We start from the raw sequence: 15,358 nt of genomic DNA, 5'->3' as shown, positions 1-15,358 counted from the left end.
GCAGCCCCGCATCCTCCCGTCCCGCTGCCCCGGGGGGCCCGGGGGCTGGTGGGACGCTGAGAGCCCGCCCGGGGCAGCGGCTGCGAAGCCGGAGTGGGGGGTCCGGGGGTGTTTCACCCGCTCGGCGACAGGGAGGGAGGAGGGGAACGGGGCGCCCCGGGAGCGGGCGGGCAGCCGGGGCGGGGAAGCCCCGGCCGGGGATGGCGGGGCCGGTGGCCGGGGCTGAGCGCGGCGTGTCCGGGCTGTGTTGGCAGGCGGGCGGTGCGGCCCCTGCGTACGGCTGGGCTCCCCACCATGCTGGACGGGCTGAAGATGGAGGAGAGTTTGCAGAGCGCCCTGGACCCTGCAGCTCCTTTCTCCTCCCTGCTGGGTAAGTCGGGGCATAGCGCTTGCCCTCCCGGGGACCCCCTGGGTGGGACACGGCCGGGCGGGCCCCTAGCGATGGGCACAAGGGGGACCGAGGGGACCCGGGGGCAGCTCTTCCCCCGGCTCGTTCTTGCCTGGGGCTGCGCCGCTCCCTTCGCCCGGGGAGTGCCCCCGGCGACCGCCTTCCCGCTCCCGTTTCGTTCCGCTATTGCATTAAATAGCGTGTGCTCCCCTAGTCCGACAGTGCAACGAGGGCCTTTCCTTCGTATCGAACAATAAATATTTTATTTTTTTAAATTTTTCTTCGTTTTAATCTCCATTTCATACAATCGCCATTTCTCCAAGCTGCGGCTCTGCTGCTGTCTTTCTAAAAGGAACGAAATTGAGGGCGTTGTTTGCCCCTCGGAGCTCCCCTAAGGCACAGGTCCCCACCGGATCCCGGAGCAGCACCCCGCACATCCCCCGCCCTCCTCCGACCCACCAGCCTGCGTGGGGAAGCGAAAACTATGGGATCCTCCATCCATCCCGTGCCCCGTCCGTCTCCCCATCCACCTCTCCCTCACCCACCCCTGCCCCGGGTCATTCCCGCAGGCAGAGCCGCGACCCCGAAGTCCGTGTGTGAAGGGTGCCAGCGAGTCATTTCGGACCGGTTCCTGCTGCGCCTGAACGACAGCCTGTGGCACGAGCAGTGCGTCCAGTGCGCGTCCTGCAAGGAGCCCCTGCAGACCACCTGCTTCTATCGTGACAAGAAGCTCTACTGCAAACTGGACTACGAGAAGTAAGTGTCCCCCTTGCCCCGTTCTGCTCCCACTGCTTACAAAGCCCTGCCAAAAGTGCAAGGGGCTTGGTGTCCCCTGGCAGCTCCCCGATCCCCCTGCCCTGTGTGTCCCAAGAGGTGACAGCCTTACGGTGCTGTGTGGCCAGCTGTGCTTCTCCCCCACAGCCTCCTTGCACCCCTGGTTCTCACCTTTTTTGAGGTGTTTCGTTGCGCTTGGTTTGTGCCTTGGGAATTTAGGAACCTTTTGTCAGGAGCCTGTGAGACCCCCTCAGTAAGCCTGTGTCTGTGGAGGGACAGTGCAAAGTGTTTTCCTGTCTTTTCTAGCTTTATTTTCCTATGAAGTGTCTGCAGGAGAAATGTTTCTTCCTCCCTGACCCAGTCCTGGATGGGATTGTTTTCCTAATATCCCCGCAGGCAGGGAAATGCTGTTGTTCCCCACGGTCAGATGGGGAAACTGAGGCACTCGGCAGGGACCAGGGAAGGCCCCGCTGAATTTGGTGCATTTGCTATGACACACTGGAGGCTTTGCCTATGTCTGGGGCTGTGATGGAGCAGGAAATTGGATGTAGGTGGTAAAAGCTTCCAGCCCCAATACTTCCCCTTTTGCAATTGTGGGGCTTATGGGCAAAAGATAATGAGAAAATTATTTTTCGTCTTTTTTAGAGAAAAAAATCTTTCCATCGGTGATGGGTAGATTGCTGTTGAGTCTTTCCTGAAGCCACTTTCATTTTTTCCTGCTCATCCCGCTCTTGCTGTCCTTGCCGGACCCCACTCCCTGTCTGAGTTTCCGAGTCGTTAAATTTGTGTTGTCTCCAGGTTGGGTGTTTATTGCGGAGGGTGTAGATGGAGGGCTGGATCCCTCACTATAGCAATAGCACGTCTGCAGGAGCCCCACAATTTAATTCCCACATCGCTGTTTTATGAGAAAACAGTCATTGCCGATGGGCTCGTCCCTGGCCTTTGGCGGATCGGCAAGCGTGCCGGGGGCTAGCCCTGCTCCAGGCCTTTTTAAAGTTTTTTCCTTTAAGTCCTGTATTGTGGGTCTGAGTTTAATCACTATGGATACAAGGCAAATTGAAAGCAGAATTTGTGCGCGTGACCTTGTTTTCAAATATTTACGAAAGAGCGGAAGAGTTAGCTGCTGCGAGAGCCGAGAGAACTGTGTTAAGACCTTTTTCTTTTAGGCAAAAATTTGTTGAGTTGGGTGCACTGCTTGTTTGCCTGTAGAAATTTGGCTACCGGTTTTCATATTTTTCCGATACAATTTAATTCACACTTTCCGCTTTATTGGTGCCTCTGTTTGGAGCATTAAAAGGACATTGGGGTAAATGTTACCGCAGAAATGCCTTTGCAGCTTGCAGCGCGCCTGGGTTTTACTCTCTGAATGTTTGACTACAGCTTCTGAGTGCTTGGAGCCGACTCCAACCTGAAACCCTCCTCCTATGTCCCTTGGCCGTGAAAGAAATCGGTGTCGCAGTTGGCTCCTTGCTGTGTGCATCTCACTGTCAGGGTGGAAAATGATGATTGCAAAAAAAAACGAAAGTCACAAATATTTCCTGGGATCTGGCGGTGGCACCGTTCATCCCAGTTATTTCTCATCTGCATTTGGGTTGGTAACTTCTGCTTGAACCGGGGGGCAGTGTCCTGTGGCAGGCACTTTCCCCAAGGTTAGATGGTTTTAACCATGAACTGCTGCCAGCCTCTTCCCCTCCTGCACCCGCCTGCCGCTTCTCGCATGTTGTTGTCCCCTTGAATTTTATTTTATTTTATTTTATTTTATTTTATTTTATTTTATTTTATTTTATTATTTCATTATTTTTTGCATGAGTCTGTAGGTCAGTATTCTTGCTCCCTCAATCCCCCCGGTGGGGCTCTCTGCAGTGCCGATGCTGCGACTCCTTACCTGTGGACAGCAAGGACGCAGAGCAGAGTCCCAAAGAGCTGTTCCCTTTGGTCTCTGCTGACCTTTACATTTGACTCTGCATTTAACAAAAAAATCTCTTTCTTAGCCAAACTGTCCATCCTTTCTTTGGGCTGAGCCGTTTTCCCAGTCCTGGGTGCAGGAGCATGGTGCCGATGCCGATAACGGGGCTTTCAGTGCAAAACACGCAGAGGAAGAGCTGCTGCTTTTAGACTGAGCTAATTATCTCAAGCCGGGAGCTGGTTAATTATCATGAGTGACTGACACTCCTTGATTTGCAGTGCGATGGTGTGAAGCGACCAATCGTCCCTGCGGCACCGGCGGTGGCACCAGCGGAGCCGGGCTCCGGGGGCCTCTCCGCCGACACGGAGCCGCAGCGCTCGCTGTGCTGGGATGTCTGTGTGGGAAATGCTGGTGCTGGGGAAGTGGTCGGGATCCTACCTGACAATGTCATGGTGTGGTGGTTTCTTTGTGTGAGTGTATTTTATTTTTTTTAATCAAAAGAAAGGATCTATTTTCCAGACGGTGACTGTTGGAATGTTTTTCCAGAGATGAGTAGCTGCGGTATTTTCTGACACGTATCTTCGCTCTCTGTTTGAGCTCCGTTTGTAACGTGGCTGCAGAGGGTTAACGGCAGAGCGTGAGATGGCAGAGTTATGTATGTAGTTATAAATACACCCGTGGAAAGTGTTACGGACAGTTTTAAGCGAACATCTGACTTGTTGGACTCTAGAAATTGAGGAATCATTTATTAAAACAGATGTTTTACATTTATTGGTCTTTCATAAAGAGGAAGACCTGGGGAGAGGACCTGGACAGGGATGGATTAAAGACCAGGGATGCCAGGCCAGGTCTCGGCATCGCTCTGGGGTGCCCAGTGCCATGGCTCAGGATCTGTGGGCAGTTTGGACCATGATGCTGGCTGGGGACTTGGGGTGCTGGGGGTCGCTCTTGAACCAGTTTCCCCAGCGCTGGTGGGGAGGGATCCTAGGGAGAGACCGCTCGAGCCTGCGCCCCTGGGACAGCGTCTATTTGGGGCAGAGGACGTTCGTTACGGAACATCCTGAATCCCGCGGCAGCCCCCGGCTCTTGTCCAAACCTGATAAGTCTCAACTATGACAAGGTTCAGGCTTCGTCCTGGCCGGCTCCCTGACTGCAGAGCGGCCATGGGGATGTGCCCCGGCTGTGGGGCCCCTGCGTTACTGACCAGGGGAATAGGCTTTCCTGGTGGCAGATTTTGGGGGGGCTGCAATGTCAAACCTGACTGTAAATGGGGAAGGTGTTGCAAGTCATGCGAAGAGTGAGGTTGGTGAAAGGAGCTGCCCTGGGCACTCAAAATCCACATGAGGATGGGAACAGCTGACCCCACTTGCCCAGAGGTGTTTCACAGTGGGCTTGCATGGGACAAGCAGAACTAGAGCTGTAGGGAGGACCTAGAGCTATGGGAACACCTCCATCCCGAATCTCCACTGTGGGCGATGCTGGTGCTGTGCAGAAACCCCACTGGCTGGTTCAGGGGGCCGGGAGCGCTGACAGCGGTGTGATCGTGACGGGGGGCGCAGCTGGGGAGCGTGGCGACGGCGGGACGGCTTGGCACATCCCCAGCCTCGGCGCAGAGCCCCGGCCCCAGCCCCGGCTGGCGGGAGCAGATGGCCAGCACATCTCGGAGCAGGGCTGGCATGTGGGGGCCGGCAGCGGAGGGGCGGCCGCGGCCCCCGAGCCATTGCCGCCATGCCGGGCTCCCTGGCCGAGGGAGGCAGTTGTGTGATGCTCGCCCTGTCTTCACACGGCTTGACGGCTCTGTGCTGTTGCCAGCTTCTGCGCCGTCATTGCAAAGCTCCCCCTGCTTGGCGGGCGCTCCAAAATCCCCTGCTCCCAGAGTCGTGGGGTTGCGTGGGTGCCTCCACCTCCTCTTCTGTGAATTAAAATGAGGAGGCACATCCAGCAGTGAAGGGGAAAAAATAATATCCTCCTAAGCTCTGAATGTGCACGAAAGAAAACACATATGAAGAAACTCATTGGTGTTGGGTTTTAATGTTGCACCCAGTTACCTTCATATGGGGGACGAGCCTGGATCCCCAGCAGCATGGTCCATCAGAGCCTGCTTGGGGCAGCACAGCCTCCTCTTGCCCGCCAGAGCCTCGTCTGACAGCTGCTGCCATAGAGGAGGGAAGGGCAGCGGTTTGAAGCATGGTGGTTGTTTATCTTGCTTAATGTGGGTGATGAATGTAATTGCACAATTAGCTGCAAACCGTGGCGCTGCTTGCCCAGCCAGGAAGGGTTGTGAAGGAGGATAATCCCAAACGGATTGAATGAATAAGGTGATGCTGATGCTGAACTCTTTAGGGCAGCCTGGTCCCACAGGCTGGAGACTCCATGTGGTCTGGGGGGTTGTGCTGGTGATACTCAGTCCTTTGCCTTCTCCAGCCTGGAGAAATGGGACTTTTTGCTCCTCTTGTGGGTGATGGGAGAGAATGGTCCCTCCAGAGAGCCATGGGTCAGCCCAGCTACAGTGCAACGTGTCCTCTAAGGTCCTTTTCCCTTATTGTATGGGATGCTATGGAGAGGATGGTGGTAACTTGGCTTCTCCAGCTGACCAGGGACTGGGGGCAGTCAGGCTGGTTTGTACACAACAGCTCTGTGTCATGATGTCCCTCTTGCCAGTCCTTTCCCATCTACTCTTCCCCATCCCTCAACTTTTTCTTCTAGTGCTTCCCATCCTTCTTGCCTGCTTCCCATCCCCACCCAGCACCTTGTCTCCTCTAGCAAACCCCTCTCTGTGTTTGCTGTCTTTCCACGCAACTCCTGGAGGAAGTACGTTGATTCTTTGCAGGCTGGGATGAGTGTGGCTTGGGGGCAGCCAAATCTGGCCTCATCCCCACCAGGGGTGCAGTGGTGGGTACCTCTGGGCTGGGACAAGGCACTGGTCCTTTATTTTTTGTTATTAAGTCACCTTGTGCTGGCGGGGTGAGAAAGTGGGGAAGCAGTAGGATGTGGGGATGAGAGGGACGCTACGGAGGTTGTGAATGGGATCCATGCTGGAAACGCCAGGCAAGCAAAATACCTTTTACCCCTGTCTCTGCTACCCCCATCCTCCCGCTCGTGGGGTTCCCACTTTCCAAAGGGAGTGGAGAAGAGATTTGGCATCTTGCCCCTTCCCTCTGCCCTTAATTAGATTTGTGTCTTACAATTAATGTTTCATTGAAAGGCCTGGAAGGGAGCGACGTTTGGCAGCTTGGGGGCGAGGCAGCTGAATATACTTGTCACCTGTCCCTCTGTGGTGGGGACAGGGGTGGCTCTGGGGTTACCTTTTCTCCTGCTCATTGGCGATGGGACTTTGGGGGCTGTGGGTTGGCACCAGCAGAACTGGGACCCGAGCATCCTTGAGACCCTCCGTGGTTTCTGCCGTCTCGTTTCAGACCCACAATGTTATTTTTTTTTTCCTCCCTATTTTTCTTTATTTCTCCCCCTGTGGCACAGCACTCCAGGCTCAGCCCAAATGGGGTGCTTGGAGGCGGGGGAACACTTTGGTTCTTTGCAGTTGTGATGAAGGTGTCGAAAAGAAATCGGCTTGGGGAAAGAAAGGGGGGTTTGTTTCGGTTTGATGAGAATTTTGTCTCCACCAGCTGGAGAGACAGCTGGGGTCCCCTCCTGCCCCGGCTCGCCAGCCCTCGCCTCGCCGGTTCTTCACCTGCTCGCAAGCTCAGGGAGGGATTTTCCAAGCCGTGGATTTAAAAGAGCCCGCAATTTTCTTTTCTTTTCTTTTTTTTTTTCCTTGGTGCTTCCTTAGGAAGCTTTCCGGCCGAGTCTAAACCACCCCAGAGCACGCTCTGCCTTGTTGGGGGAGAAGTGGGCTTTGGGGGTGAGGGTTGGTCTGCTCTTCTGCTTGCTGGGGTACAAGTCCTGCGTCTGGTTGTGGAGGGGGAAAACCTAATGGTTTGAGTCAGGTTTGGGCCTGGATTCATGGTTCCCCAGTTCTGGAGAACCCCGTGGTGTGCAACCAAGGAGCAGTACTCAATGCATCCCATATCTCAGACATTTTTCTTCTCTTTGTCCCTTTGTGCTCTGTTTTGTCTCTGGCTCGTGCCCTCTGCAGATGCAAATGTGAGGTGGGAACACTGGCACCAGTGTGGGGATAGGGGGCCTGGGCGGGAGGACTGTGCAGCAGTCTGCTATTTAATAAAGATATTTAATAGCAGCCTGCTATTTAATAAAGCATCTCCTCTGTAATGGGTGTAAGAGTGGCTTTGAAGCAGGGAAAAAATATTTAGATTTTATTCAGTTGAAATACTGGTGTTGACCCAAAATAATTTATTTTTTTTGTAAAATTGTTTTTATAAGAAATTTTAATTTCTGTGAATTTATAAGAAAGGGGAGGTGGGGGAGACTAACAGCTCTCCCTGACATGGCAAACACTGCACAGACGTGTGTGGAAGCCTACAGCCACAGTTACTTCTGTTTTGTCCCTCATTGCTTTTAACCTGGAAGGAATCCTGCCTGGGCAGAAGGAAGCCAGCTGGTCCCCAGGCATCTTCTCCTGGGGCAATGGATGCACCCGGGTTGTCCTGCGCGTCTCTGTGAAACCGGCAGGCATGTCACGGGAGCTCTGTTTGAAGTTTGCCTTTTTTTTTTTTAAAAGTTCATCAAACCTTGGTTGCCCAGGAGAGGGGTTCTGTAATCCCTGACTTCCCACCCCAAATATTTACAGACAGCCAGATCCTGAAGCTTTTGCAAAAGGCGTGGGGCAGGGTGACTGCTGAGCAGCACCGTGCTGGGGCTGCCCTGCCAGCAGGGACACGGTGTTGGGTTGGTGGCACCCATCTCTGTTTATTTGGGGGGTTTTCTATCAGATGACTCTGCCTTCTTGCTTATCTGTTTTGCAGGGACTGTATTAATGAAAGACCAATTTCTTCAGCTTGTTGAGGATCCTGCAGTTGCTCCACATTTTGTAGGCTGGCTATCTGAAAATGGTGTTTTCTCCCACAAAAGTTTGATTTTTTTTTCAGGAGGGTGGCATGTGTGTTTCTCAATATAGGGGTGAAATCACATTGCATTGAATACAAACTATTTATTTTCTCATATTGCACTGTGTGCTTGCATGCACCTACCTGTTTTCAGTAGAGCATTTCCCATGCCCATAAGTGTGATCCTTTTTTTGGGTTCAGGTCTCCTGCATTGGTGCCTGATCCGGGTGTGATGGGCCATGAAAAAGCTGAGACTTGGCTCCTTTGCTCATGAAGCGTAGCTGGAAATAGGAATCTCTCTGAAAAAAAGGCTTCGTTCATCATCATAAGTGCTTTGAGCATCTTGCTAGGCAAATTTTAATGCAGGGTGTGAATTCTTAGCCTCTCTCCAGATTTGCCTAATTTTTATGTTGTGCCTACCTTTGTATTTTCCGCCTTGCGCTACAAAAGGTGAACAAGGGCTTGTGTTGCAGAGCTACCAGCTTCTCCCAGGCACGAATTGGTAGGATTAAGGCATGGATAGATAGAAAAAGGCATGAATTGGTAGAACGACTCTCCTCTGTATTCCAGCAGATCCCAGCAGGCAGCAATGCCTCCCCTGGGTCGCTGGGTCTCCGCAGTTGCAGATGAAAGGTTCTCCCTGCACGGAGGCATCCTCCTTGCCCTCAGGGCAAATGCCTCGAAGGGCAGAACACGCTGGAGGAGGCTTCCTCGTGCTTTGCGAGCCCATCAGGGCTCGGCGTTGATCCTTCCCAGCTGTCTCCCTGTCGCTGTCGTCCGTACATTGTCTCTCGCCTCTCCCTACCCCTCTCCTTCCCCTTGTGGCCTTAATTTCCGAACGCTGCTCTTGGGGAGAGCTTTCTGTCCTTGACAGCGGAACAAATCCCTTTTCACGCCACCATCACTCCACGGCCCATTGTCCTCCGCCCTCGCCGCCACCGTGCAAAATCTCCCTCTCCAGTACGTCTGTTCCTCTGGAATGATAACCACCAGCACGTTGGGGCGGCGAGCCTCCGAAATCCCTCTGGGCAAGGTCCCCTCCCCAGCAAAGGACCAAAGCGGTGTATTAAAAGCACAACAAGAGGCAACGGTGGTTCCTGGAGAAGATATTTGTTTGGGACCACTTGGAAGCGATACGTCTCTTTGGGACCTGCATCCTCTCTGCTGGTTTTGTGCTGCAGAGCTGCTGGGATGAACCTGAAGCCTCTGTGTACCAAGGGCTCCTTCTTCCCTGCCTGGGGCCAGCAAGGCCACATTCCAAATCGATTTTTCACCGTGTAGCATCGCCCAAGGTGGATAAGCTAGAAGAGGGAGGTGGGAGTTCTGTCTTTGCTATTGAAAGCTCAGGGAAGCATTTGCCAGGAAAAAATTGGATAAGGGAGAGAAATAGGTTAAGGGACCTGAAGGCAGCTCTCAGCTGCAGCAGTTGGTTGTGGGGTTTTTGTTTGTTTGTTTGTTTTTGTGGGTTTTTTCTTTTTTTTTTTTTTGTTTGTTTCTTTTTGTATGTTGGGGTTTTTTGTCTTTTTTTATTTGAAAGTCTCAGTGTTGCTATGTTTTCCCTACAACCCCCACCATTGTAAAAACATAGGGATTCTTTCATTGTCAAAATTTCTGCCGAGCATTTGCTGGCTCTGTTAAATCTCTATTCCTAGAAAACAGCGTCTTAGCTGCAAAACGTTGCTAACTTCTGTAGTAACATATATAAACAGGAGGAGGGAACTACAACGTGGGAAATGGCATATGTTTACAATTACCTCCACAGGGGTGGTTTTGATGCCATCAGATGAACAAATTCACGGGTGCCGATAGTGGAGGCGAACATTTGTCAAGGCACAACACCAGAACTCTTGTGCAATGAATTCTGTGTCAAGCCTGGAGTGGGGCTGCCCTACAACACGCTGCTGGGGCATCTTTTCCATTTCTGGTCTTAGAGAGGATCATCCAGGCAACAGGTGAGGAGGGAACAGCACTTGTGCTGCGTGTGTGTTGGGTGTGCAGGACCCCAGCTGGGTGTTGAGGATGGGGGACAGTCTCCTCTCTGCTTGCAGGCCACTTTCAATAGGCTCCTGCAAGGGTTGAAGGGGAGGAAGAGGCTCCTTTGGAACATGTGGTTTGGCCAAGCCAAGGTCTGAATTGCCCAATGGAGATGCTGAACTCCAGGTCTTGGCTGTAGGGAGAGCTGAGAGAACCTTGGTCACCTGAGCCATGTCTGTGAACTCAACCATCCTCTTGGTTTGGGCACCTGCAGTCTCTGGTGTGGTGGGATGGCTCAGGCTCGTGTGTCTTGAGTCCCACTTGTGCCAAATAGGTGGCCAGATGGGAGGGCAATGGGGAATTGGAATACTGAATTACTGAAATACTGAATATCTCAGCATCTCTGCTGCCGGGTAGAGTGCTGCAGCGGTATTGAACAGATCCTTTTAAGCAGTGATGTGGCCATGGGAGCTTAGTTAGGAAAGCCATTAAGTGTTTGAATCTTCTTGATGCCTGCTCAGGTGAATGTTGCTCCTTCCTTCTGTGTCTGTAATTATGAAAGGCTGAAAGAGCAACCTCAATGGACTGGCTTAAAAGTTTAATGAAGCTTAAAGTATTGGGGCTTTGAGTCTGAGCTTATTCCAGCTCTGGCCTTAGGAAGGAGGGTTAACCAGAAAGGAGGAGAGCCTTCCTGCACACATTACCTCGAGGACATTAAAACCCATTTTGATAGGAGGTGCTGTAATGGAGATGGTTTAGAAGAAAGTAATGGGAGAGGAGGTCTGAGATGGGTGAAGGGCTCTGCGTGGTGGAAGTAGGTCCAAGTGAGGTGGGTTTCCTTGGCTTACCTGCTCTGCCTGGTGTAAGACACTTGTCACTGCACCCACCAGACACTTATCCAGGCTGGGGACATGGCTGGCGTGCCCATGCTGGCTGTCTCTGACTGGCTCCTAGCAAGAGCCAAAGTGTCTGTGCCCTTGGCAGGGTCTTTACAGGAGTTTTTTCTGCAGCCCCAAATTCACCTTTGCGCCTTTTTTTTTTGCCAGCTGAGCAATGAGCCAGGTGCTATTTTGGGTTTGATGGTAAGGGTTTGTAGGGGGAGCAACCTCTGGTTGAGCCCACTGAGGTCCTACCTGCTCCTGGTGCTCCATCTTTCTCCTCGTAGCAAAACTACAGCTCCTTATGGCTGTAGTGAAGATGGAAGGAATGTGGGCAATGCTTTGATGCTGGGGTACTTACGAAGACACAATTACCTTCACAGGACCATTTCTCAATGGCCAAGCAAGTTCAGAAGCACTGGTGCCACTCATTCTTATCCAGGCAGGGTGATGTGAAGTGTTGAGTTTGGCTGCTAAACCAGCAAACCCAAATCCACCCTGCTCTGCTGGGGTGGCACATCCCCACCCTCTGGAGAAAGTGCAGTTTCCCTGCCAATAATGTATTTATCCTATTTTCAACTGCATAACAAAAATCTCAGAAACTCTCTGAATCTTTGGTTTTTAAAGTATCCCCCCACCCCAAACTGATTTATTTTTGCCTGTTTCAGGCACTTCTGCCTCCAAACACCAGTGCTGGTCCTTCCCCTGCCCCAGCCTGATGCCTGCAGAGCAGCCACTGCTCAGAGTGATGCTTTGCAGGTCTCCTTGGTCAGCCAGGGAAGCACATCGTGTGTGTTGTGGGTGGAAGGTCTACGTCTTCCCCGTTAGTGCATTCATGCTGGAAAAGCACAGTGAAAGTCAACTGACAACGCATCTTGCCGAAGTTGCATTTTTTTTTTCCATAAGGATTAGTGGTTCAAGAGCTGGGATTTTCAAACTTGACAAGCCCTTGGCAGAGAAATAATTACAGGCTTTTTATGCTTTGTGTTTCCTAAGTAGTTCTAAATGACTTTTTCCCTTGGGGTGCTTTTTTTAAGTCTGCAAAATGGGGGGAAAAATGTGTATTTCCTCAGCGTTCTTGAAAATATGCAAGACGTTTGTGGAGATCATTCAAGTTTCAGCTATAAGACTCTTTGCGTGTGTGAGTTTGCTTTAACCATGTCCAGTCAACTGAAGTTTCTTGGCTGACAATGCTTCAGAAATGGATCTTAGAAATGGGAGATGGAGGGAGGTATATGCGATCATTTCTTGACCATCTCAGGAATGCGGGTTTTGCCTCTGCGGTATATTCCCTGAGGTTTTTACCCTGTGCCTTGCTGTAAGAGAGGATTTCTGGGTCTAGTGGAGCTGGTTTTAACCATCAACATCCATTATGTGCTTGCATCAAGGTGCTTTGCATCCCACTGGGAAACTATCACCCTTCCCCTTTTGTCATCACCCTGCCTTGCACAGCCCCGTGCTCCGCTGGGTCCTCTCATTGCCTGCTGCTCCATCCCAACCACTTTGGCTGGTCTTTTTAATTTTAAAAAAGATAGGATGAAGTGAAACCTCCCCCAGGGGTGGATGAGGGGCAGCTCCTGTGAACTCCTGCCTTTTATCCCTAGCAAAATTCACCTCCTGTAAGTTTCTGTGCAAACCCTTAACAAGGTACCTGAATTTTCTGAGCACACAGGACACCTCCTTGTCACAGTGTGTTTTACCGTGGTTCAGTCCCAGCCTAGGGCTCTTTTTTGCCCCTTGCTGGGAAGAGCCTGTGGTTCTAAATCTGAACTATCCTATGCCTGATGGGGAGGGGCTTTCTCTCCATCTGTCAATCCATCCATCCCTGATGCTAAACGCTTTTTGCGATGTAAGGGGGGACCTGGGGGAAGAACCTGCTGGCTTTCACACTCTGCAATATAAAAGGGGCAGTGTTATTGCATCCACTGTCAAGGCAGTGCCGGAGCCTTCCCGCGGGATTATCGGTGCAATATTCCCACCATCGGCAAGGAGCTGGGGGCGGGGGGGGCAGGCTGCTGTTAATAACGGCATCGCTCTGCCTTTGCCTTTATTAAGTGAGGGAAGCCTCTGTTCCGCACGCCTCGGGCATGTCTGGGTTTGGGCTGCCTGATGAGAGGGAAGGGGGTGGGAATGGAGAGTGTGGACGGTGGGGAAATGATGTTTGAAGTAATTACAACTACTCAGTGGAGATGGGGAGCGGGGAGGAATTACCAAGAGGAGTGGCAGTGATATCTCAATGGGGTGTTTGCAAACCCTCCATGGGTTCTGCCCAACCCACCCTGCTCCTCTTAGCTCTTTGTCTCCTGGGGGGCTGTGGTGTTTAGCGAGCAGGGTGGTGAACACCTCACTTTCCCCATTCCCACCTCTTCTGAAGACCTTCTTAAGGTAGCCAAAGTCTGACTGAGGTTGTGTGGAGACAGTGCGATAGCCCCAGGGCTTGCAACATCCCTTGTGCTCTGCAGATGTTGCAGGTGACACAGTCCCAGAGGGGACCTGCCTGTCCTGTCTCCTCTGTGTCCCAGCCATCATTTCTCAGGGGAAAGGGTTTCTTTTCCTCATCTTCCCCTGTCCAGACGCTGCGAATCCCACTAAAACTTTTGACTGGAGCCGGGATTACATGCTCAGGTTTCAGCCCTTGTCTGCGAGTGGTGTAAGCTTTCTGCCAGCGCTCAAGTGACATTTTGTGGGAGATAGAAGAGTATTAAGTGTTGGTCCTTGCAGATAAAAATAACTGCTGGCCTGACGACGTTTTTCTGTCGTCTTGTCACTGACCTGACCCAGCTCCATCACCTCCACTTTGGTATTCCCAACCTGCTTTTTTCTTAGCAGAGGTGCTGAGGGTATTTGCAGCCCGACCCAGTGTGGTTCCACTCTGAGCATCCCCACCTGCCCATCACAGAGACATTCCCTTCCTCCCATAAGCATCACGGCTGAAACAGCATTGGGCTCTTGGTGTAGGCTGGAGGGCAAACCGGACTGGAAGCAGCAGGGTTTGTGTTCCCAGAGGCTGGGAGCAAACACTATCTATCTCGCTTGCCGTGAGCATGCTCAAAACAAGCCCAGCATCCCCCTTCCCTCAAGGCTCAAAGCAGGTGCCCCAAATTGCCCGTTACTGCAAATCTTGTTGCTTTCATTGGAGCTCTCCTGATTACAGGAGTCCTCCTGTGCACACACACGTACGCTTGTCTGTTTTTCCCGTTGCTGTTTTTCAGAGCTGATGTTTTTGTCCCGAGGTTATGGCCAGAGCTGGCTCGGGGCCCCTCGGCAGCATCGGTAGAGCTGACTCTTGCCACTCGGAAACGCGGGGCTGGGACCGGTGGAGAGGAAAGGGAAGGAGGGGAAGAAGAGGGAGTGTCAGGGTCTGGCTTGCTGCTGAGCTGGGACCAGCTCTGCTGCTGGGAGAGGCCCTCCCACCCTGCCTGCCCTGCGCCTTTCCCAGGCCCTGCTTCGAGCAGCATTCTCCCGCTCCACCTCCCGAAATAGCCAGCGTGGCTCTGGAAGAGCTTGCGCATGGCTGGTAGGACAGCAGCAGGGACAATTTCTCCTGGTGTTGAGTCTTTCTTTCTCTTGGCTGGGCAGGGAACTCCCTGAGTATTGGCCTCTTGTGGACTGCACATCCTTTGTGGATGCCTCCATTCCATCTGTTCTTCGATGTCCACCAGAGCATCATTCTCCCCAGGGACCTTTTAGTGGACCTGCATGTCAGGCTGCCTTCGATACAACTTTGTAATTATGGTCCTTACATACCTTTCTCAAACAAGTGAAGGCTTTTGTGGACAGCATCTTTACAAGATTCCCTTTACTCTCTGCTTCAAGGCCCATCTGCTGCTGGGGAATTCATCGTCTTGCATGCTGTCAACCATCAGCCCAAGTGCCTCTCCCATCAGAAATGAGGAATGAGGTCCTCATGTGTCTGGAGCCAAACCAATACCATGGCACTTGGCCACTTACAGTAGTGGGCGATTACTGAGCCCCTGCCAGGAATTCTTCCAGTGGGATCGGGAACACTCTCGGGTGTTAAATTTGTCCTGCAACGTGTAACCTCTAAGTAGAGGCCGTCGTGTTTTGTAACAGATCATATGATGCTGGCAATGGCAGCCGCCTGCCCTGCATTTCAAGGTCAATAGTGATCTCGAAGCCGGAGGGGCAGCTCCTGGCTGCAGCCTTGCCTGACTCTGAGCCACCTTGCCGGGCTCTGCTCCCTCCTGGGGTAAAGCCTCAGAAGCTCAGGCTTGGAGATGGAGGAGGTTTTGTTCTCAGCTAGTGAGGCTGCAGCCTCAGATTTTTGGGGTATCCCCTCATGGGGTGGGCTTCTGGGATCAGCATGGGTCTGGAATGCAAACCCTGCCTGTGTCTGTCCTGCATCCCTGTGGGGGTTTGTGCTGCTGACACACTTATTCCCATATCTGGAAACTGCTGTCCTTTGCCCAGAGCCCCTGCATCAGGTGCAGATCCATCCCCTGAGAGTTTTACAGCA

At 52.3% G+C, this 15,358-nt stretch overlaps 1 protein-coding gene across 2 annotated transcripts in view; it reads left to right on the top strand.

Annotated features, from left to right (window-relative positions):
* The window catches only part of LMX1A (LIM homeobox transcription factor 1 alpha), a 45,021-nt gene that overhangs the window by 1,207 nt on the left and 28,456 nt on the right, over positions 1-15,358 (top strand). For both annotated transcript variants that reach the window (XM_065071873.1, XM_065071872.1), the window contains exons 3-4: positions 255-370; positions 958-1,144. In XM_065071873.1, the coding sequence (XP_064927945.1) occupies positions 295-370; positions 958-1,144 (263 nt within the window). In that variant the 5' untranslated portion in view covers positions 255-294. The remainder of the gene's footprint in view (positions 1-254; positions 371-957; positions 1,145-15,358) is intronic.

The sequence above is a fragment of the Columba livia genome, chromosome 8, assembly GCF_036013475.1.
Source record: "Columba livia isolate bColLiv1 breed racing homer chromosome 8, bColLiv1.pat.W.v2, whole genome shotgun sequence".
NCBI lineage: Eukaryota > Metazoa > Chordata > Aves > Columbiformes > Columbidae > Columba > Columba livia.
Note: the sequence above shows the minus strand (reverse complement) of the source record. Positions and strands in the feature narration are given on the sequence as shown.